Here is an 18,623-nt window from a genome sequence, read left to right as displayed (position 1 = left end):
TTCTTTCTCTCTCATCAGTTCCTTTTACACCACATCTCCTCTCTGAGGGATTGCGTCCTGCTGGGTAAACAGACCAAATACATCATAAAAGTCAGTGGAGCGGTATGTCATGCAGCATTTGCTTACTAAATTAGTTGTTTCTGTCATGATATCACACTTGCTCGCTTATGTGCCTCAGGACCAGCTGTTTTGAGGGTGATTGAGGCATGCACGGTGGATGCTTCAGCGTATATTGCGTATATACATCTTACTGTAGATAGGCTTATCTAATATTCAGGCGCAGGACAGAGTGGTTATGACTGATCCCATGAGAGGTGGGTGGCTATAAGGCCTTATCCTGAGGAGTAAATCCAGCTATTTACTACAGAGCATACCTAAACCAACTGGACTCCCCTGTAGTAAAGGGTCGTAAAATCCTTTACCTTAAACTTTGACAGCCCTGATACATTCTGCTGTTTTTTTCCACTGTCATTTTACTACTTCTAGAAATGGAGAATGGGTTGGACTTTGGCGTCTGACTTGTGCAATCCACTGACAAAACAGTGACTGCTGACTGACATCCATAGCAAATTCAGGAACATAATTTTGAAATGCTTGAAGCCGAAGATAATGGTCTCCTTACGTAACAACAGACTTATTTTTATAACCATAACGAGCGTCACCTTTACTTGACGAGGTCAGGAGAGACACTTTTTTAGTTTTGCCCATCAGCATCAGTGCTGCTAAAGCAGTTAAACACATTGCACTGCTTGAGATTTATAGAATGTCGTATTTGTTGTATATTGTTTCATTAGGGTGCAACTACAGTTTTAGTAAATTGTAGGGGGGCACACGATTGTCAATATACAAGATTCAATATGAGTTCTGATATTAAGGTCACAATTTGATGCTATTTTCAATTCACAATGTATTTTTAGCACTAATGGCTGTGCCCTTTGTTAGACTTTCTCATCTGAATTTGTTAAGATCAACTGATCAGTTGATCTGTCATTTACATTTTAAAAAAAAACAACAAAAAACAGAAAACAGACAGGGATATTTTAAAACAACAGCTTGACTTTTTCCTGGGGGCTTTTTTGCCAGTTAGTTAGTTTAGCAAGTTCAAATAATATTCATCAAAACTAGAGATTCAAGAGTTCATCAAAAAAATACCACCCTTCAGGGGTTGAACAAAAAAACAGGAAAAGATAGAAATTCAGTTTGTTAGAAAGTTTGGTTTCCTCTATTCCTCTTTCTAAACAAATCAAATAAGTATTTTCTGGTACCTCTGGTACCAGTCAGTTGATCATCTTCGTGTACTCAGGTTAAGTGTCTGGAAGTGCAGCTGCAGGCTACCGATAAGCTAGCTGTGCCATTTTTTTGTGCCAAGTGTTGATATTTTTCTTTGATGATCGAAGTTGTCAGCTCATTTCAATCGATTTCCAGTTTATATATAGGAAATTGAAAATGCCTGCTGTGGTATGTTAGAACGAATTAATGTTACATAAATACGGATGGCAACAGCGTTTGTCTTGAAGGTTATCAATATTTTGGTACTGATGATTCAGGGGATACCAATTTAGTTCTGGTCCTTACTGGATACCCATCCCTAGTTGCCAACAGGACTGCAATACCACAGGATGCCCCAGTCAGACCCTTTCATGTCTAATCAGCAAAAGGTGGGAGGTGGGCCGGGAAAGAGATTCCTGATTGAGTTAGAAAAGACATCTGACCCTTCACACTGTATTCTTCACTGTTCCCCTTGAGGAAAGAGGAAGTTTGCAGAAGAATATTTTGTCCCCGCCAACTTCAGACAGGTTATCCTGAGCGTGTGCATGCGCACACTCACTCCAATGTAACACAATAGAACACACACATACACAGACACACATAGCCCAGGTCAAACACCAGGCATTTATACCCAACCTCATCCATGACCGCACAGCCTCGGCTCGATTAATTCAGCCTCTAGAGACACGGATCCCCAGGTTAAACAGCAGGCCCGCAGCAGAGAGCAGAGTGAGCAGGCTTGATGGATGACTGCAGCCCGGTATCCTGACACGTCTGATAAACTTAAACCGGCAGATTGGTTTTTAAACAATGTAGTCCTACCCACACATTTACATCCATACACTGAGACCAGGGACAAGCTTTCACAATGACTACTAACAAATTTAGCTTCTTTTAGACAAGGAATCTGTCACAGTGTTGGATCTATGCAGTAGTTTGCGCGGTCAAGGAAAGAGACTATGTAGTGTAACTTGATTTTATGCTGCTGACACTGCTCAACTATTTCTGCTTGATCTCTTTCAGCCTCACATCAGACATGTGATCCAAAGAAAGTTGATGGCAGCCCGTGGGTCTACATGAGTGAGATGCAAATTGGCTGTTGGAGCAGCTTCATCAGCGAGGACAAGGCAGAGGTCCACATCCTTAACCTGAACTTTGCCACCGCGGTAAGCATGTCAAGGTTATACAAATGAGCCGCTGAGCTACTAGTGCTAATTATGTAAATGTGAACACGTGAAAAATCTGCATGACAGGGAACGATAATATGTAAGTCACTTTTTTAGTACAAATGCGGCACCCTTACTACTTGCTTAACATGCATGGTAGCAGTCAAATTCAGCAGGCAAATGAAACCTTCTCAGCAGACCAGATAATAATTGGAAAGCTGAACCGCAACCGAACATAGAAATTTAAAATGCTGCACAATCTACGCCACAGCTATCTGTCAAGCTGACAATTCAGCTCACTTGTCATTTAAATCCAATACCAGTGTCTGTCATGGGTGTGTTCTCATCAGCTAATTAATCATCCTTTTCAGTGGACGACGGTACAATATGTCAAGTCTAGTCACACGTAAGAAGCTTTCTGTCAGTTCATGCATTAAACACATGCTCCCCTTTTATGCATCTTACACCTTTCTCAGATAATAGAACATGTCACTCATCGTTACAAACACGCGGAATATGTTTGAATTCAATTTTTTTTTATGTTCACATCTGGGAGCTCTGTCCCATTGCATGCAGTATGTCATTACAATCAAAGCTGGAGTTGGAGAAGCTGGTGAAATATGGTGGAGACAAGGGTACAAAAGTAAACCTTTTAAATAGATTGAAGGAATTATCAGAAGAACATGGACAGGCTGAACAGAAACAGCTGTTTTTACAGGAGATATTTTGTCGTTCACATTTTTGCACAGGTGCTAAAAGCTGTAAGCATTTAGCTGCTTTGGTTTCAGGGTCATTGGCCGCTGTCGAATGGTAAAAAAAAAAAGACATCCTATGTCCTCCTGAATACTTTGTCTTGAGGTCGAGGAAAGATGTGAATGAGAATTCATAAGGACTTGAAAAGACAACCCTGGTGCCAAGAGAGTCACACTGCAAGTACACAAGGCCTGTATTATCGCCTTTCCTTTCATAATACTATCGTCAAGTGTTATCTATGCTACAGGAGAAATGAAAGGAAGCACTGTGGCACCTTTCCTTAGCATTTAGAGAATTTGACCAGCTCTTATCATGGCTGCCAGTCAGATATGTTTGGGTCATTTTACCCAGTTAGGAAACTGCCTAAGCAAAAAAAAAATATTTGACTGCAGCCCTGCTATTGTTCACCTAGGCTCACTATCACAATGTCGTAGACAACTGGGACACTTAGATGGAACAGTTATGTGGTTTTCCAACTATGATGAGTCAAAATCTCTGCTGTGGAAAGGCATATAACGGCTTGAATGCTAAGACAACATGGATAAGCTGGCAGAGGTTGACTGATAGCTCTCCTCTTTCTATACTGAGGCTAATCGCAAACAAGGAGCAGCTGGCAGATGAGAGGATCATGTGGTGAGCTGACTCAACACTGCTAGTTGGCAGGCAGGAGAAATATGGCAGATTCAGAATGACCTAATGAGAGGTTAGTGTGCACAATGGTAGAGTCAGCTGATAAACTAGAGTCAGAAGAGGTGATGAGGAAGGAGCGACATATATGTAATATGATTTTGGTGGTATGCGGGAGCCAATTTTACACATTAAAATCTGTTTATAGGTATTAGGAAATACTACTGTATATGTTATCAAAATTTTACAAAGCTTTCTGTGGCTCCAGGGAGAGTCCTATATAATAAAACACCTCAAGTGATGTCACTTAAGTCATCATCGGTTTGAGCTACAGGTTAAAAAATATGAAAATCTTGGATTATGGACCTCTGTGGCACACTGGTTCAAGGCTCAATTAGCTGCTGCTAGCATAACACACCTGAACCTCTGCCTGAAATGTCATCCATTGAGATGCATTGTTGGGTCTGTAGGCTCCAGGTTTTGACAAGGAAGAAGAATCTGTTGATCAAAAAAAGAATATTTTTTTGCTGCGTCAATTTTGAATAATTTTTTCCTAGCTGTCCATTGCTAAATCTGCACTCTTTTCACGTTATTTTGGTTAATGTTGTTGTTGTACACCTAATATTGTTGTTGCACAAACTCTATCCCTAACCTTTAAATAAATAAGCCCTTCAAAACCTTCCTCACACACTATGAAATGTAAACACATACACAACATGTCCAACCCTTATCAGCAGGATGACTAACTAACCCTTAACAGATGCCAGACATAACAGAACTATGGTCTTTGTCAGCGTGCCACAGCTTTTTTTGATACGCTAAACAGGCTTCTGTGGCAACCCAGCTCCACAAGTTTGTCTGTGAGTTTAAAGAAATTCCTTTTTCAGCTAAACAAACACAGACCATAATTGCACACAGTGTATTGGGTCTTTTTGATTGTGAAACTTTTAGCTTTAGGGAATGACACCGGAAAGTAACTCCAGCAAACTTTTAATCTATATGTTGTTATTGTTGTGCCAGACTCCATTTTTCACTGTCCAACATTGTCGGTCAGCTCACATTAGTCATCTCTTTATCAGTGTGCTCTGTTTGTTTGCTTCTTCTGTTTGTTCTCACTTAGACTTCTTTATGTAGTACTTTCACATAACGTGTGTTAAGCAACTGTTGTTTGTCTATTGTCTCTTTTTATTTTTCACTCTGTTGGCCATTCTTTCTCATTTGGTAGTGATTATGAGGAGGGAAGCAGATGTGCTATGTGCAGTCTAGGCTCAGGCACCAGCACAGGATAGTGCAATACAATGCCTGAATCCATCACCTCTATAAATCCTTCGGTTTCTTCTTGGAAAGCTTTCGAGAATCCTGTCATCATTTTTCTCTTAAGGGAAACTTTCACCAGCAAGTTAAGCTGATTTATACAGTATGAGGGCTTTTCTTTCAGATTTAATTCTTCTGAATTTGACATTTTAGGATACTGAAGTTTAGTTTCGATGTTGCAGAAAGACACATTTAGTGTCTGGCACCTGGGTCTGTAAGAGATGTGTTTCCTTACTTAGTTTTAAGTAAAAGTGCAAACATTATGCAAGCAGGTCGAGCTTTTCCCGCACAGACTGGGTTACTGGAATAAATATTGCTGCTTTTTGCCAAGTCTTTAGTCTCATTTAATGGACTGCAGTGTTACAGCATATTTAATGGACTGGAAATTTGAAGAAAAAGCAGTTTGATGACTAAACAGATTTAAAGCATATTAGGAGGGAAATGCTTCTCCCAGTCATCTTATAAGGCCTGAAGAGTAAAACCAGACACATTATGTTGTGTGGAAGAGGAGGGAAAGAGACATTTCATTGCAAAATGTTTGAGTTTGTTCAAGTTATCTTCTAAAATAGTGTAAACTGGCGTGAGGTTTGTGGGAGTAATTTGGCTCGGGATCCGTGTGACGCAATGGATGTTGTACAGAGTTAACACATTCTGTTCTCATGTGGGCACATGAGTGGATGTGTTATCAAACGAAAGAAGAAAGTAGACATGAGATCTCCTAACACAGACCTCTTATCTGCTCTTGACTGTCTGTTTAGAGCAGATTTTTCTTGTAAACACAGAGGAAGGCGAACGTCTTCATCTCTTGCCAAACTGTCCAGTCGGACGGGAGGTTTGCGCTCGCCTCCCCCCTCCTTTGTCCTCTAAATTTTTCTTATCACCTTCTTCCCCATCCCTTTTGTTTTTTATACTGATTTACAACCTGCCAGAGACAGTTTACTCTCACAGTTTGACCGCACAGAGAATTATAAAGGGAGCATCAAGGGGCTGCCACAGGCCAGGAGAATTCATAGGGAGGAGCTGCTTGTACAGGGCCCATTGATGTCACACACTGGCTTGGGTAGTCGGGTTCTTGGCACAAGGCCGAGACTAGACCAACGGAGCCAATTCAAGTTAAGGGAGAGAGCCAAAAGAATAACTGGAAACTGCATCAGCAAAGGCCCTTCAAAAAATGCTCTTGAGAAAAAAGAAAAAAGTCTGAAGAGGAAAACAATTGTATCTTGAAAGCACAGGAACAAAAGTAGCAAAGGTGAGTGATCAGGGTCAGAGGCAGTCAGGACTGGGAGTTCAAAATGAAAGAATGAAAGTCACAAAAGGATGAAGGGAGGGAAACAAGACTACAAAGACAATGAAGCTCATTAGGAAAGAGTATTTAAGGAAAACACCACTGAGTTATCTCTGCGTGAGGCACAATGAACTCCATAGGAAATGCCATTCATTCATTAACTGCATGTCATGCAACACGATTCAGGTGAAACTGAGGTGGTGTTTCTGGGAAGACATTGGGTTAGTACAATGCAAAGTTTCTTTGATAGATAGAGACTCATGTTTTCAACTAGAATGGCATTCTGAAGAGCGCATACCTCCGCCAAGTTTCCACAGACCCATTTGATCCAATAACAAACTCAATAGCCCTGTATCACTCTAGATTTTAAACCAACTATAACTGTAATTTGAGCTCATCAGGTTTAGGATCCCCATCACCTTTAAAAACGCAACCTCCTTGTTGGAGGTTATAATTCGGTCCCTCTTATGTTTTTTTATGTCTTTTTATAAATTCTGAACTGGGGATGGAAAGCGAGTGTCTCGTTGAAATGTTGAAACAACAACAAAAAGCGAGGCACCAGTGAGCAGGTCTTTTTCACTGATGATGCTGCCTCCTGGTTTTTTCAGTAACAAATGTCACCATGTATTCACCTGGGATTGCAGTGCTCCCTTTGGCCAATATTTTAAAGGAGAGGACTGAACACATTTATGAGGTGCAGCAGCCATTATGCAAAGCCCACTCTGTACAAGGCATTGCTAATATGGTTTGTGTGTGTCTGTGTGTGTGTGTGTGATGACAGATCTCTGTCCATGGCACTGGGCGTGCAAGCGTCTTTTTCCAATGCATCTGTGCTTTGCTCACAGGCAATTTGTTGATGGTCTCCTTAGACCTAATTTGTTCCGCACTGGTCTGAAAATTTCCATAGCACAGGCCTGAGCTCATCATAATTCTCTTGGATCAAGCTCTGGTAGCATCAGGTAGCAAGTAAATGAATTTAATATTAGGAATTCACACTGTTTCCCCAGCATGCTCATTGTCTACCCAGCAGGCCTGGCTCTGAAAACAATCCGCCTTCACATAAACAGAATAAAGTATTTGGTGTCAAAAGGCATCACAGATGGATGAAAGCAGAAATTTGTATTTATGAATGTTAAGTTCCCACAAAAGCATTACACTGGATTTCCAAGCTCTTTTTTTTTTTAAAGCTGTTGTTCATTTCTAATGCGTTGAGTCATAAAATTAAAAAAAATAAAATCCATGACTCTTTTACTTTTCTAAACCCAATTATCTTAGGGCTATTACGAGAGTCAAAGTAATTAGAACTAGGATTTATTTGAATTAAGACAACCTTGGAAAAAAATGTCTGTAAACTCAAAGACTTATTATTCCTCAGTGAAAAGGTTTACTCACCACCACTTATATCCATAACTCAGCGGTACCAGCACTACCCAACGCACATGTGGAGCATGGTAATTAAGGCTGATTCATAGAGTGACTGTGGTGGTGATTAGCAAATCACATCGCCATTGTGTTTCCCTCAGCTGGAAATATGGTTAATGAGGTATTACATTATGTGCTAAATTATGTTAATTAGGTCTTATACACAGTATGTAAATACCACCAGGACCAGCTATTTGTGGAGGACACTGGGCTGCATGTTTTTTTAAAAAAAAATACACAAAATTGTAATTTATCACATAGTTTAAATGCTACCAAGACAAAAAGCATACATTCATAAAACATGCAACTCACAGCACATCAGGTAAATATATGATTCTGATACCTTTTGATCTGCTTTTGACTTTTTCCTCTTGTTGACTGCATAGATACTCAAGAATAGAACCAAGCTGCATTACCTCATTAATGTCTCTGTCAATACGAAGGCAGACAGCAAAGACAGCTTCTTGTCTGTCTTTGCGAGCCCACCTGAAATGACAGGCACTGCTTTTTCCGGAGAGGTGTATGTGTTGACATTTCACAGTTGTGAAAATAAGGATAATTGTCACATCCCCCCCACTGATTTTTGCAATAGGGCAGAAATGGAATCAAACTTAAATTGCAGTTGGAACTATTTTTAAACTAAGTGCTGCAAGCAAAATGTCTCTCTGCTCCGTCTGCTTGAGGTCTGTTCATTTAATGATACTCCATGCCAGATGGGGAGGTTTGCATGTAGAGGAATTGTTATATTCTATTTTACAGACAAAATGAATGCTGGTTTGAAGTTGGCATATTGGCAGATTTTGAAATCTGTGCGAAAAAGGCATAATAATTATTATTAGTACTTTGTACATTTGTTTGTGATATAGGGCTCATTGATTTCCCAAAGTCCCACACTTTAGTTCACATTTTGTAAAGTTTATATCCTAACGTTTTCATTTTTAATCTTGGCAGTAAAGTAAAATATTATGTTAACGAAGCCTGTCACATGTGTTTCCATTTGAGTGGACTGCACAGCTTGTGGAAGCTTGTGGAAAATTTCACATAATGTTTTTTCCATGTGTTTTACCACATCCGTGTACAAAAATGGGAAAAAGCTAGTGCAAATAATAAATGAATCTGTCATTTATTAAGTTTGATGCACTCCAAAATTGATACACATACACGCGTAGGTCATGCCTTAAAAAGCTTGGTGCTGTGCATATAATGGTAGGAAAAATCCTGCATAATGTATCCCTACACTGTGCTGCACAATTAACAATTATGTAAGTACGGCAAAATGTATTGTTTAAACCACTGAAAACATTTCATAAAGTCTTAGTTTTTTTTATTTTACCCCTTTGTTTGTCTAACACAGCGCAAACACAGCATGGTACACTCACCAAAAACTCATTATAGGCAGCACAGTAGTTCCAATATGGATGGCTTCATGGGGGTGAGTGGATATTTATGCCACACCATTTCTTTGTGTTCCTAATCAGTCCCAGTGTTCCACCTGGAGATTTACAGCACTGCCAAACTTTCTTACAACCTCCTACAACACAATCATAAACTCTGGACCCTCTGGCTTTCATACACAGTTAGATGTTGTGAACTCATTAACTAAATACAGTACATTGGGATTATTTTAAAGTAACTTAGTTAGAATATGTCATTTTTTTTGTCTCCTCTCAGAACATGATATTCTCTCTGGAGATGGTTAATGCCACGCCAATGAACATCATCCTCACATCTCCAAACCAGGCCCATGTTCTATGCAACATCAACGCCGGTGTTAACATTTACGTAAGTAATACCTCTTTGTGTTTCTACATTTCTACAACATTCAGGCTCACACCCGGCATTTTCCTGGATGCAAGATGGGCGGATGTGTGAGGAGAGGAGGGAGAATAAATTAGCTTGATATGTTACACTTTTGTAAGTGATTCCATTACTGAACTTGCTATTGATACAAAAGGTTGTTTTATGAGTACTAACTAATCATAATAAATTAACAGGTTGTGGGGACAACAGTCTAAGTGGTTCTTTTTTCAGTATTGTATAATTTTGCGCTTTCTCCAGCTGTACTTAGCTTCTGTCAAGTGCCAGCTGTTGAACATACAGTCAAACTGCCACAGCTGTGCAGCTCTCCGAGCCTGTTAAGAGACAGTATTGGCTTTCCATAGATATTCCCAAGTGGCTGCTGTGCACAAGGCAGTTTGTGTGTTTTTGTGTGTTTATTATCCACACCATAAAATCGGTGAGAGAAGTTTAAGGGTGGCCAGAAACGAGATGGGCTGGTGGAATCGGCTGTAGAATTAATGTTCCAATGAAATTAGAGTTTCTGACTTTAACACAGTGTTCTAAGATTGTATCTGTGAATTAAATCTATTGAGGCCACAAAACAACTTTTATTCACCCGCTTGAGTGTGTAATTAAATAGACAAATAATACTGTTAAGTGTTGCAGTGGTTGACAGAGTTTGGTTATTGCAGTGTGTCAGACTATTTAAATTTGCATTGGTGTGAACCTAACAAGGTGAATAAAACAAAAGATATTGCTATTAAAACAAACCACCAAGTCCTTAAATTTGGTTTTGAAATAAAGGCATTCTTAGAATATGTTGCAGTCTTTTATCACCAAACTAAATAGCCTCTCTTAAATAGGAAATAATACTGAGGTGTCCAAATAAATGAGGTCACCTAAAAGTGTACTATTAATTCTAAATGTGTTAATGATGAAAAACCTAATTTCTTACTGAAAAACATTGATCAGAGTCAGTTGTGATCAAGACATGGGACTACAGCTTCTGCAGACAAAGAACCTTACCTAACCTTGTGTAAAGTTATAATAACATTGGTTAAACCACTTAAGAAAGAACCCTACTACACAATTGATTCCAAATTATTACTAACATTTTCCAAAGCCTACCGGTTCATGAAGTAAGCAGTTTCAGCCTTCTGTGCTCTTTTGTTGAGCCATTGTCTGCCTCGTTTCACATTTTGGTTTTCCCTTGTCAAAGTTGCACTTTTGTGCAATGATTAATGTGTTTTTCTCACCTTGCAGGCAGTCACTTCATATCAGTACATCATGACAGTTGAAACTTCCTCAAGAGGAAGAATCACAATGAACATTTTATCAGTTTTATTTCTTTCCGCAAACTTATTTTATCCTTTCGCAGTCTTGGATTGTCGTCCTGGGAACACTTGAGATTTGACAGTCTGCTGCCAAATGGTAACCTCTAAAAACTAAGAGGTTCCTTAATTCATGCCACTATCATGAAGATAGAGCTTGTTGTTTGTCTTCCATGTTTGAGCTTATGACTAAATAGCTCATGAGTGCAAAGCTGTTTGGCAGCTAACTCTCACATGTCAGAGCTTTCCTCCCGCACATAAATGCATCACTTGGAAGACTTTTCATAAGCCTTGTCTCTTTTTTACCACTTTATCACCCAAAAATAATTTCACAGTGACAAAATAGCAAAGATAAACTAATGCTTAGTGTCTTCATAACCTACTTGTCAATTATTTTGTACTGATGCGGATTTAAACCACTGAAAGAAGCTTTAATAAGCTGGAAAATGCTTGTAAAACAGTCACCAGTGTTGTAAATCCAGATATTAATGATGGACTAACACCTAAAAATAGACATAAATAAATAGAATAAAAACCACAGCAGATCATTCACAATGATGAAATGTTTATAGGAGTGTTATCAGTTAGTGATACGCTGACAGCAGCGTGACACCACATCCTGTATCATGTCCTGTCGAGAGCCTGGACAACATCGCCTGTGACTGCAGGATGTTTTCGTGGGATGAGCAGTATCACTGGGGGATAATGGTGTTTTACTGCAGATTGCAGTGCAAGAGAAACAGCATCTGTTTTGCGTCTGAGAAAGTACGTCACTGGCTTGACAGCTTGGCACAGTGTCACAATCACAGTACACAGGGTTGTCAAAAAAAAAGCAAAACAAAAAATAAAACATGGGGACAGCAAGATTTTTGTACATAACGTCTTCTGACTCTTCTGACTTATTGTTCAGTATATTAGCAATTTGTTAGTCACAGGTATTTTACTGTATTTAACACACTATTTAGTATAACATATAGGGTGCACCCGTGTCAAGCCGAATAGAGTGGATCAAGCCAGGCTGGAAGTTAGACGCAGGAACAGCATAGAGCATCTGGTAAATTTTCAAAATAAATCACCTTCCGCTTAGCATCTATAACTCATACATCCTTTGCAAGGAAATCTTACAGGAAAAAAAGTATCATCAGAACTTTCTGTAATATCCTCCAGACCGAGATTTGCTTTTCTCTGAAAACATCTTTGAGTTTATCGAACTGATTTCATGGAGACTAATCTAAGGTCAATTCCACTGTTATCATTAAAATGACGACTATTGTTTCCCTTTTTCTTCCCGTCTGTCCTCTCAGGCCTTCCCCGTCTTCCTGGTTCTATCGTGACTGGTTTTCCCTCTTTTATTTTTGGAGTTTCCCTTCACACTATTTTTGATCTTGCATCAATCAAATATTCATGTAGAAAGGCTGATAACTCCCTCGGGCTTACTTGGCTTTCAACATTTTTTTTTCCTGTCTTGCTTTGTGACACAAGGACACACACGCAAGTAGTCACACATAGCAGACAGGTCAGGAGGGAGATTTTTGTTATTTCAACAAGCATTTCACACTTTATAAACATGAACAGGATGACTCATAGAAAATACAGTTCTTTCTAAAATTACTCAGCATACACTACGCTTCTATTTTCATCATTTTGGTTAAATGCTATGAGCTGTGTTTCCTCAAACGTCCATCTCAACAGCACTTGCACTATTGACTATGACACAAAGGAAGCTGAATAATTGTTGAGTCAGAATCCAGTAATTATGTGTCACACTCTCCATGTATTGTAGATTTTAAAGCTGATGAAATGAATCAATTAAATAATTCAAACATGTATCAAAATACTAGGCCCATCATACTGTCTGCACCTCTGTTTATTTGAATTTAAAATTGCACTTGAAATAGAAGATTTCCCAGAAGTATTTCTGGCCAATGATCTCGTTGTACTGTCCTATAAAAGTTTGAAGAGCTTCCTTCAGCAGAATGGACTGTGTCAGTGGGTTTAAGTGTTTACAAAATGAAGAGGCACAGTACTTATACAACACTTTATTTTCCACTTAAGCCCTTTGGACTGCTGAAGAAGAGAAGGACAAATCAGTACAGATTAAGATACATTGAAGGTTGAGCCAGAAATAAAACACATTTTTACATATGTCTAACTGTCTAAAAGCCGACTGTAGACAATATCCACTCCTCTGTTCCCCTGCCTTCTTATTCATGTGGAGCTTAATGTAAACTCCATTATTTCCCATTGGCCCAGACGAGGAAACAGCGTTGTCCAGTCGATGAGATGGATGTATATATTTATACCTTGTATGGAGCCAGATTCCAGCCGACTGTGGTGACGCACAAAGCTAAAAAAGGTCCCATTTCCTGGCCCCACTCAGGAAGCAAAGGAAAGACCATGGCTCCAACAGGGTTGTGCAACTGGGCTCGTGCACACTTAACCATAATAAACATTTCTTTTTAACAGGACCCTGCTCAGAGAATAGAGGGAGAGTTGGGTGGAGTAATAGAGGAGAATGAGAGGGATGGGCAAACATGTTTGATATGACAAAATGTGAGCAGCCATGAGGTAAATATAAATAAATATAAAGCTGACTCACTCAATTCTGTGTTGTTGTAGCAATGGGTGACAGACAGACTCGTGCATTTTGGAACGTAGGTGATTGTGACTGTTCTCTTTCTGGAAGTAGTATTTAATGAAGCTTATTGACTTGGCCTCTACTTTTCAGGTAAGCAACAACTCCCAAATTGGCATACATGCTAATCAACATCCTAACAACATCCACAAGCAAGAGATGCCCGCTGAAGTTGTAGAGCTGGTCGACTGGGCCAAACAGAAGTTTGGGGGTGTGACTTCATTCACAACAATCCGAAATCTGATGAAAGTAACACTGACAGGAACAAATGGTGAGAATTATTTATATTATCAAAATATTTTTTATTACTTGTGGGCTGTGTTCGCCAGTTTGGAAGGAGTCAGTTACAATGTATGGTCATAGTGAGAGAGCATTACAGGATTCCATCATAAAGAAGGACTTCCTGCTCGCCTAAAAGTATTTAAGATTTATCAACCTTGACACTATGCTTATCTGGAATATGCTATCTGCATCTTTGTTTGGTCTGAGACAATATTTCTGGTGCTGAAAAGAGCAAAGTAATTGCAGTCGGCGACACATACAGCTCCAGCTTACATAACTCAGCAGCGAGTCTGTAATCAAGGATGGATGCACTGTTGTTTCCAGGGCTCTCTCTGCCTACTAACCTCTTCTCTTATCTTAAGTGTGTTCTGATGAAATCACTGAGAAAGCACTGTGCTGTGATGAAGACCACGCTGGTCTAAAAAAGCAATGTCTGCATATTCTGTCAGGCTTTTGGGGTTTTTATGTTTTAGCCAAAGGGCCGAAAAACTATACTTGTTATTCAGTAAGTCTTAATATATACAACAGCTTTTTCAACCAATGATGGGTAAATCGGAAGAAATCAAATATGCTGCTTTTAACATTTTTCTTTTTAAACCAGAAAATATATTTCTCAGTCCATCAGAACATTTACAGAGTTGACAGAGAGATGTGACAACAAAGGCAGCCCCCCTACGTTGCTGTACATACAGAACCAGACCCCATGCTGTTTTGATATATGGTATCCGTGTGTTAGCCAAGCATCGGCTGCCATATGTCCACTCTCCTACAAAAGGGAAGAGGGAATGTACAGTCTGTTGAAGTATGTTGCCGTCTCACTTTTCTATAAAATATATAATTCTAAAAATCCCATGTATTATGTCCAAGAGGAAGCAACCTCTTATAACACCTGAGGAGAAACACTGTCACTCTCTTCAATTAAATGGGCACTGTGTAGTTTTGGAGAAGAAATTCAAACTCAGGATTTTGATATTTACAATATGAATTAAATAATAATACAATTATTTTTTCCATAACTGAATAAACAAGCTGTTCTTAGAGGAAAATAAGGTCCCTAGAACGCTGTTTGAAGCTAGAAAGGTGGCAGGGTCCGCCACATATAAACAAGGTAAAACAGTATGAAATTTTGTTTTCCTTTAAGGTCAGTTTGTTTATTTAGTCATGAAAATGAAGAGAGTTTGTTTATTTAGTTTGTTTAGGCATACAAAAATCAATCAATCAAGATCTTTCTCTTCTGATTACAATTCCTTCCCCCAAAATACATAGTGCACCTTTAAGCTCCTCTGCTTGTTTAAAATATAATGTAATAAACCTTAAAACTGTATCTGGGGCTGCCAAGCGGTGTAATGGAACATAGTTGATCCTTGGCCCATACGCCCCCGCCCACCACCACCACCAAGGTTCAGCATGCGTGTGAACTGCTGATTAATTGCAAAATTTAAAACACCTGCTTTTTGAATGGAGTTTGGTTTAACAGGCTGTCCACTCGAAAGACCTCCGGGGGCAGGGGGTATTTCAACTTTAATAATTCATATAAATTGAACTGACCTACCTTCTAGTAATGAACCTTGTAAACACCATAAAGTAACAAAGGAAGCAGGGCTAAAAAAAAAATCCAACCTCTTTTCTATTTGCCTTGGCTCGTGTTAAAAGGTCATGTAATAAGCACAAACGGCTATCAAAACATAATAATGTAATTACTTTACAGTATTGTCACGTTGGACAGACTACCAAAACAGCAAAATGTGAAGTGACAGGAATACCTTACCTTGAGATTCAATAACTTAGTCATGATATGACACCTCCGGCTAATCAATGGGGTCATTTGTCCACTTTAATTTAACAATTAAGTATTTAATTTTTATGTAATTTAAGATTTTATTTTAACATTGGACATCTTGAATGGTGTCAATTAATTAAAGACCATTTACAGATGGTCAGCAGATGGAAAGCAAAGTTATATATGTGTTCTTTTGCATATTTAAAACTAATCTGATCTGTGACTCACAACAGTGATATATTCCAAACCGTGAGTTTTGTGATCTGTTGCACTCCTACTTTCCAGCCCAGCTATGCCTTCTGACCAGAAATCGACAACTTGCATTTGATCATTTAGGGGCTATTAGTTCCTCACTTAATATTTCCATCCATGTTGTATCCATACTCACACGTATCACATTTTACATGTACGTACTAAGACTGTTGATACTTATTAGCACAGGTCTATGTATGACAATTCTCAAAATTAATCCTCTAATCCTGTTTCATACACAGCAGTGAGCCAAGCAACATCATGAGCAATAACAGCAGCAATTTTACGCACATGAAGCACCAACGTGGAGCGTTGACTTTGCAACCAAACTGATTTTGTACCGTAAATTCCAAAATAAGCAGCTCTACTGCTGATTTAAAAGCTACGCAAACCTCTTATAATGATGCATGTTTGAAACTCAAATATCCGCCTGTTCACAAAAATCTCAAGTAGTCAGTGCAAATCCTTTGCCTTCTTAAGGTAAAGTTCTGGGGGACTGAGCTTAACATTCTCAATGCTGCCATTGCATGTGACAAAAAATGTGCAATGGGAAGCGGTGGAAAAATGACCAATGATGCTGAAGATGGAGGCACAGAAACACTATGATTTAAAGTGAGCTTTCATGGCATGAGTGAAGGCTGGACAATAAGGATGTTATTTGCTGCTTTTGCCAGCAGCAGTAGCAGTGGGATGCTCAATGCAAGCACAATTATTTCCGAACAAAGCCTCCTTAGGGCGGTCTGAGCAAAAGCAGAGCTCTTGACATGGGTCTTGATAAAAGTGAGCAGTGGTGATGCTGAATAGTGGTGGCTGCTTTTATGACCAAGGTTTTTTTTTTGTTTTAACAGTATTTTGCACGAGTTATATTATAATCTTTGTTTTTATGAAAGCCTGTCCTTCTCCAGGTCTATCAGCTGTGGGGCGATACAGGTTAACGTTCCTGTCTGGCAATTGTATACTGCTCTTTTCCCATTTTAAATGTGCTGGTTAAATTGTGATGAAATGCTGTGTTTTCAGCCACTCTTAATTTTAGCTCGTGTTTTCACTGACTCATAGTCCACAAGGGCATTCAAATTACTCAAGCAGAGGAGCAGTTTACAGTACATCGCTATTTCGTTGTATCCCTTGGCCCGTAATGGGGTGTTAGGTGAACTTGCGTAGGCCTTGTTGTAGGCGTTTAAAAAGTCTGCGCAATACACAGCTGGATGTTGCCAAGCTGAAGGCTCGTTGAAGAAAAAAATCCTGATATTCAAGGTTACTTGGATGTCTGTGATTTGAAATTCAGGTCATCTTATAGCCAGCGGAAAAGAGGTTTGTTTAGCAGTGTTAAGGAAACTACTTTTTAATTCGAGGTGTCCAGCTACAAGCCAGTCAGGATGTAGTAACTAAAAGTAAAAATTATTGTAGACGTCTGTAGGCTTCAAAGAACGTTGATAAGAGCTGGTAGTTTCTTTCTATGGACAGTAGCAGTGAGGTTAAAGGTTGAGTTCACCCAAAAATTTAAATTCAGTGTCGCAGCATTCTCCTAAACACCTGAAGCAGTTGGAGACTTGTTTTATGATGCAGAAAAACACAAAATGACTCTGGTGTAATCCAAGTCTCCTGAAGCCAAGAGATCCCATATTGATTTCAGAAGATGCCGCCATCTTCACTTTAGGTGCTAAGCTAAAAGCGTAAGCTCGCACTCAATCTGAAGTGGGTGGGTTTATACAAGAAGTGGGTGTCTTTTCAAATCACTTTGGGATCTCTGAGCCTCTGGAGACTTGGATTACCCCGAGCAAGCTGCATGGAGCCATTTATGTTTTGTTTTTGTTTTTTTTGTTGTTGTTTTTTTACATTTTAAAAGCCACACATCTACTTCAATTGTTTAAGAGAGTGCTGCAATGCTGTCTTGCCTTGAAGCACAAGAAATGTTTTGCAGACTACGAAACAAACATTTCCATCACCATGGGGATGAGTAGATAATGACTAATGACTGAACTTTAATCACCTCTCGATGCACTCTAATAGAAACAAATCTCAATCGTGGAAAAATGTCTCAAACCAGGCCTGGGACATGATCCACTTCCACTGTGTCCACCACCATGTGCTCAGTATGTTCCGAACACTCATGCACTTGGGCTCAAAATGCTGCAAATGGTGTGATGGCACTGTATGGAGTGCTTTGGGAAACATGTATCATCCCCATTTCCAGCATAGTGTTATGAAACAAAATGTGCGCAGCAATTTGAGCACTGCACCAGGGTGCACCCGTAAACCATCTGTCACCATTATTTGGTCAAAGGCTGAGCATCATGCACTCTCATGAGGCTGCTCTTGGAACATCCTCCATACTGGAGAAGACAAGGTGCTAATGTGGCTGCCCTAGCAGTTTGGTCTCCTGTTGTACACTGTCCTATGGCTCCCCAGTGCTGGCTACCGAGTAAAACGCTGTAAACTGTCAGTCCTGTTACCAGCCGTGCTGGACAGGACTCTTAGAGCATCACTCTCAGTGAAAGTACCCTGTTCAATAAATAGAAAAAAATAGGCTTCAATTGCAATGGCTTATTGCTTATTGCAGCCACTACCTCCCTGCCACAATAAAGTATTTAAACAGAAGTGCTGGCTGTCAATTTTTTGGAGCTGTTGTCTTCTTTATTATATTGGATTATGCATGCACAAGTAATTTTATTGCTTATAATTTCCACTGGAATGTCATTTTTGTTTTGCGAACAATGAATGAACAATG

At 39.4% G+C, this 18,623-nt stretch overlaps 1 protein-coding gene across 1 annotated transcript in view; it reads left to right on the top strand.

Annotated features, from left to right (window-relative positions):
- The window catches only part of eng (endoglin), a 43,671-nt gene that overhangs the window by 13,890 nt on the left and 11,158 nt on the right, over window positions 1-18,623 (top strand). Inside the window, exons 3-5 of the mRNA XM_073478691.1 lie at window positions 2,293-2,435; window positions 9,508-9,618; window positions 13,675-13,852. Coding sequence (XP_073334792.1) covers window positions 2,293-2,435; window positions 9,508-9,618; window positions 13,675-13,852 — 432 coding nt within the window. The remainder of the gene's footprint in view (window positions 1-2,292; window positions 2,436-9,507; window positions 9,619-13,674; window positions 13,853-18,623) is intronic.

This window comes from Pagrus major, chromosome 12, assembly GCF_040436345.1.
Source record: "Pagrus major chromosome 12, Pma_NU_1.0".
In the NCBI taxonomy this organism is placed as follows: Eukaryota; Metazoa; Chordata; class Actinopteri; order Spariformes; family Sparidae; genus Pagrus; species Pagrus major.
This window is presented reverse-complemented; position numbering and strand designations above follow the sequence as displayed.